Source organism: Austrofundulus limnaeus, unplaced genomic scaffold (genome assembly GCF_001266775.1).
Source record: "Austrofundulus limnaeus strain Quisiro unplaced genomic scaffold, Austrofundulus_limnaeus-1.0 Scaffold677, whole genome shotgun sequence".
NCBI lineage: Eukaryota > Metazoa > Chordata > Actinopteri > Cyprinodontiformes > Rivulidae > Austrofundulus > Austrofundulus limnaeus.
The window spans coordinates 191,155-196,445 of NW_013953079.1; the positions used below are offsets into that span (position 1 = coordinate 191,155).

The 5,291-nt window shown below is 36.7% G+C and overlaps 1 protein-coding gene across 1 annotated transcript in view; it reads left to right on the forward strand.

The window, feature by feature from the left end:
- The window catches only part of LOC106531804 (zinc finger protein 599), a gene marked incomplete at its 3' end in the record, with an annotated part of 5,876 nt that extends 2,186 nt beyond the window's left edge, over nt 1–3,690 (forward strand). Inside the window, 1 exon segment of the mRNA XM_014027727.1 lies at nt 3,077–3,690. Coding sequence (XP_013883181.1) covers nt 3,077–3,690 — 614 coding nt within the window.
- Nucleotides 3,691–5,291: the final 1,601 nt, after the last annotated feature.

Consider the following 5,291-nt stretch of genomic DNA (forward strand, 5'->3'; position numbering starts at 1 on the left):
AGATTACGCATGGATCACTGCAAATACTTTCAAATAAAGTAAAAAATAATTTATTTGTGAAAATGATTGGTTTTCCACATTTTTCCTGGATGATCACGAAGCTATTATTTTAGATAATTCAGAAAGATCAACAGGACAAATGTTGCAGCTTGAAGACATCAGTCGACGAATGGAGTAGTTTTTATCCAAACATTTATTTTCTTTTAACTCCACACAGAATATAAACTGGCTCCACACACTCACGGTGCTTCTGCTGCGGTCAGAGTCCGGGTGTAAAGTAAAGTAACGTTCAAGAGACGCCCGTTTCAGAACCTTTCCACATGGTGCATTCAGTGACATCCAGTAAATACCAGTACTCTCAGAAATGAACAATCTAACTAAAACATACACCCAAAATAAAGTGTGGGGTGTCTTTGTACAGTCAAATACACAAAAACAGTAACACAACTAATAATCTCATTTGAACAATGTCTGTATTTCTCACACAAAAACTGTCCAAACATAAATCAGATTCTAGTGACACTAAAGCTGCCTCTTCTGACAGAGAAGCAGAGACAGTAGCAGGAAGTTTGGCATGAATTTTATCCTTTTATTACAATTATTTCATCTATAAAGAATCTCATGAAGTCATCACTACTTAGAGTTATAGGGATACATGGTTCAACAGAGATTGGACTTTTCATCAGTCTAGCTACAGAAACCTGTGATTGTTTTTATTCTCTTCTATTTAAGATGAATAATATACAGTTCTAGCTTTACAAAGGGCTTTCTTATATATTATCAGGATGTCTCTCCAGGTTAAATAAAATTCTTCAACATTAGTGGAGACGGTCTATAAAAAATTGACAGCTGTGATGTTCAAGTTTTATTGTTTATGTATCTTTCCATGTCAGGTTTGCAAATATWATAATCCAATAGAAAAAATCTGAAATTATCAATCAAAACATTCTTTGAAGGGTTGGTTAAAAAAATCGATTGAATCTATCTTGGATCGATTTAATTTGCGATAAATGAACAAATACATAAGCATTTAGTGTTGATATCTTTTAGCTCTGCGTTCAAAGCCAAGAAAACAAACCTAAAAAAACTAATCATTTCCATTCCAGCCTGAAATTTTTTTTTAATATGAAGAGATCCATCCAGCTGACCAAATACATAAAGGGCTTCATTCGACGGACTGGTGAAATACTTCAAGCTTCCATCTGAATGACAAAATGCATAGATGCAAACTTGAGTCAACCATTTATGGCAGTTTATGCAGTTGTTGCGATATGCATATTACACAGTCTGTTATTGCGATAACGATAAATWTTTGATATATTATGCAGCCCTAAGGTGCACCCAAATTTGCAAACACATCACATTTAAATTGATGTTTTAATAGTTCACTTTTTTAAAAATCATTGTCCATTAAGGCAATATTAACTCACAAATGATTTGTTAACAATCTAGCAAAATAAAGTTCTATATTTGAACCAGAATTGTAGACATAACTTACTGAAAAGTAATTTTAAAGTGATTCTATGACCTGAAATTTGACCTTAAACATCAAGATAAATAAAATGAAAGAAATTCTACATTCTAAGTACAAATGTTTAAAAGCTGAACATTTTATAAACATCTTAAACATTTCATGGTTAAATGTCTAAATTTAGACTACACCTGCCCCTCAGATGGGCAACTCCTGTTGTTTGGCCTTCAGGATCTTTGGCCTTTACTAAACCAGACTGATGAACAGAGAATTATGATTAACAGCAGAAATATTACTAATATTTATTAAATGAGAAAAAGCTTTTTAAAATAACGAAAATAACATAACATGAAAAAGTCTTAAATTTTTTTGTAATAGTTGAATTTTATGTATCTCTCATTTAAAAACTAAGCTGTGTAGTCATAAAACCGTTCTCAGTGAGCTAGAATGATCTGCTGCTGCTGCGCTCCCAGAGCAGAGAGCCCGATGGACTTTACTACGGAGACTTAAGAGCGAGCAACCATCCACAWGTTTTGTGCGCGCATGTTTTTGCTTCACGGAGGGGAAGGAAAGTCCTCACAAGGATAGAAGAACAAGCGTGTGTATGTGCGCACGCAGGGTGTAGAGCGGAGCGCTGTGTTCATACTGCTAGATAGTGTTATTACGGGACATTGAGAATTTTATTTTCAGCGGGCAATCACATGCCCCACCCACACTTGGAACGACTGGGCGCACCAGTGCGACCGGAAATATTTTTAAGGCGCACTTTTAAAAAATAAGGTCGCATTTGCGACCAAATTAGTCGCACTCTAGAGCCCTGCATTGTCACATTATATCTTAATGAATTATTTATTCATATAGATATCTATTTCATAATTATTTATTTATTTAATTAATTATGAAAACTTTGGCATTCCATATGTGATCCACAGAACAAAAAGCAACAACACAATGATGTATGAGTGAATATAAATTTGTATTTCTCCGTATTGTCTGCAGGGCTGTGTATTGGCAAGAATTTGGGGATACAATACATATCATGACAGAGGGGTCACAATACGATATATCCCGATATATTGCGATACTGTAAACAAGGCGATATATTGCGATATTTTTGGTCCAAAAATTCTATTAAATAAAAACCTCACTGGAAAAAACAAAAACACACAAAAAAAAAACGAAACGAAAAACCAAAATTCGTCTCAGAAAATTCTAATATTACAGACATACTTTTGATACATTTAGCTGTGTTCTGCTTTGTATGTGTTTTATTTGTTTCATATTTCAACCATGTTTTCAATTATTAGACTAAATTTGCCAATATATATATAGGTCTTTTCCGCTCAGATTCAGCTATCGGAGCATGAAGCTAACTCTCTGGTGCTCAAGAAGTAGAGGAGCCAAATGGCTGGCTCACTGCTGCCACCTTGTGGTCAGAAGCTGAACTACAACACAAAAATGAATGGCTGGCAGGAAAGTTGACATTTTAAACCTTAATAATAAATCAATACAGGGCTTTAGAATATCGATACAGTATCGGGAAATGAAATAACGCGATATTTCAGTGTATCGATATTTTCTTACACCCCTAATTGTCTGTTTCAGTGTTCCCCGCAGATGTTCAGCAGACTCTGCTGATTAGAGTCCATGCTCCTGAGGGAGGAAGGCCCAATATGGACGAGCAGGACCCAGAGCCCCTCCACATAAAGGAGGAACAGGAAGAACTCTGGACCAGATTGGAGGGAGAACAGCTCAGTGTGAAGGAGGAGACTGATGCTACAGAGTTATCATTCACTGCAGTTACTGTGAAGAGTGAGGATGATGAAGAGAAGCCTCTGTTCTCTCAGCTTCATCAGCDMCAAATGGACCACAGAGATGTTCCAACCAGCAGCTCAKCTGACCAGATGAAAGTAGAAGCTGATGGAGAGGACTGTGGAGGAGCAGAAACCTGCAGGAACACAGATCTGAATCCTCATGGAGATGCTTCCAGCTCTTCAGAGACTGAAGTCAGTGAGGAAGATGAAGAGGAGGAGGATGGGAGCAGTCCTGACTCTCAGCTGGGACCCTTGTCAGACTCTGGATCAGAAACTGAAGACAGTGACAAAGACTGGAAGGAGAACGGGGCTCCTGAGCCAGGTGTAAACTGTGTCAACAACAGTTTCAGCTGCTCTGAGTGTGGAAAACAATTTCTCCACAAGCGCTCTCTTCAGAGACACATGACACATCATTCAACAGTAAGACATTCAAACTGTTTGAGTCAAAAGAAAAGTGTCAGAGAGAAGAAACATGTAGAGTCACACAAAGAAGTCCAGACACAACCCAAATCATTTAGTTGTGATGAATGTGGTAAAAGATTTACCTGGAAATCAAATTTATACAGACACATGATAGTCCATACAGGAGAGAAACCGTTTGTATGTGAGTTCTGTGGACTTAGATTTAGCCAGAATGCTAATTTAAACACACACATCAGAGTCCACACAGGACAGAAATCATTTGTGTGTGAGGACTGTGGACATAGATTTAACCGGAAAAGTAATTTAAACGCACACATGAGAGTCCACACAGGACAGAAATCGTTTGTGTGTGAGGACTGTGGACAACGATTTAGCCGGAAGAGTAATTTAAACTCTCACATGAGAGTCCACACAGGACAGAAACCATTTGTGTGTGAGGATTGTGGACATAGATTTAGCCATAAGGCTAATTTAAACTCTCACGTGAGAGTCCACACAGGACAGAAACCGTTTGTGTGTGAGGACTGTGGACATAGATTTAGCCATAAGGCTAATTTAAACTCTCACGTGAGAGTCCACACAGGACAGAAACCGTTTGTGTGTGAGGACTGTGGACATAGATTTAGGGAGAAGGGTAGTTTAAACTCACACATGAGAGTCCACACAGGACAGAAACCATTTGTRTGTGAGGACTGTGGACATCGATTTAGMCAKAAGRGYMGTTTAAACTCWCACATGAGAGTCCACACAGGACAGCTAGTTGAAAAAAGCTAGTGCTTTTCTGATTATTTTTTGTTTTTTCATTTTGAGAAGTAATGCAGAGTACATGACTTATATATTTGTGTTTTCCTATCAGTGCAATAACAAGAAAAACTGAAAAATTGCCAGTTACAGTAAAGAAAAAACATACATAGACATAAAATGTTGGTAGTATTCAGGGTTCAACAAGATTTCTTTTTTTTTTTACCTGCCTGACCCGAGTGTTACCTACCCGACATGAAAGGTTACCTGCCTGAAAACAAATTCAAAGTTTGAAAAAAATATAAGAAATGTGTACTGTACTTGGTACTACAAAAATATTAACATGATTACAGAGGTACATAACATCTGTCATCTGATTAAACAGATGCAAACATTGCAGACTGAGTCACTCACAGTCAGTCAACTGTTTCATCAAAAACATCTTCAAAACCTTTTTTAGACCTTTCCAGTGTTTCCCTGGAGTACTGGCCTTGGGAGGGCTGCTTATAAAAACAATGATCAACAGCAGCAGCTTTGTTTTAAATACAATTTACAGAACATGAAAAAGTCTTCAATTTGCATTAATTTTATCTTATATCCTATCTCATATCCAAAGAGACATTTAAGATCTCTTGAACTGGAGTCTCTTACAAACAAATGATATCTGATGTTATTTATACTAGTCAGAATATAATTAGAAATATCTAAAATAGGTATTTTGCTTTGTCAAAATACAGTATATTAATGCTGTTTATTTTTGTTTCTTTCGTTTATAAAAACAAAATCTTTGCACAGCATTAAAAAAACTAAGTAAATCATACCCTGAATTAAGAGTGCAGAGT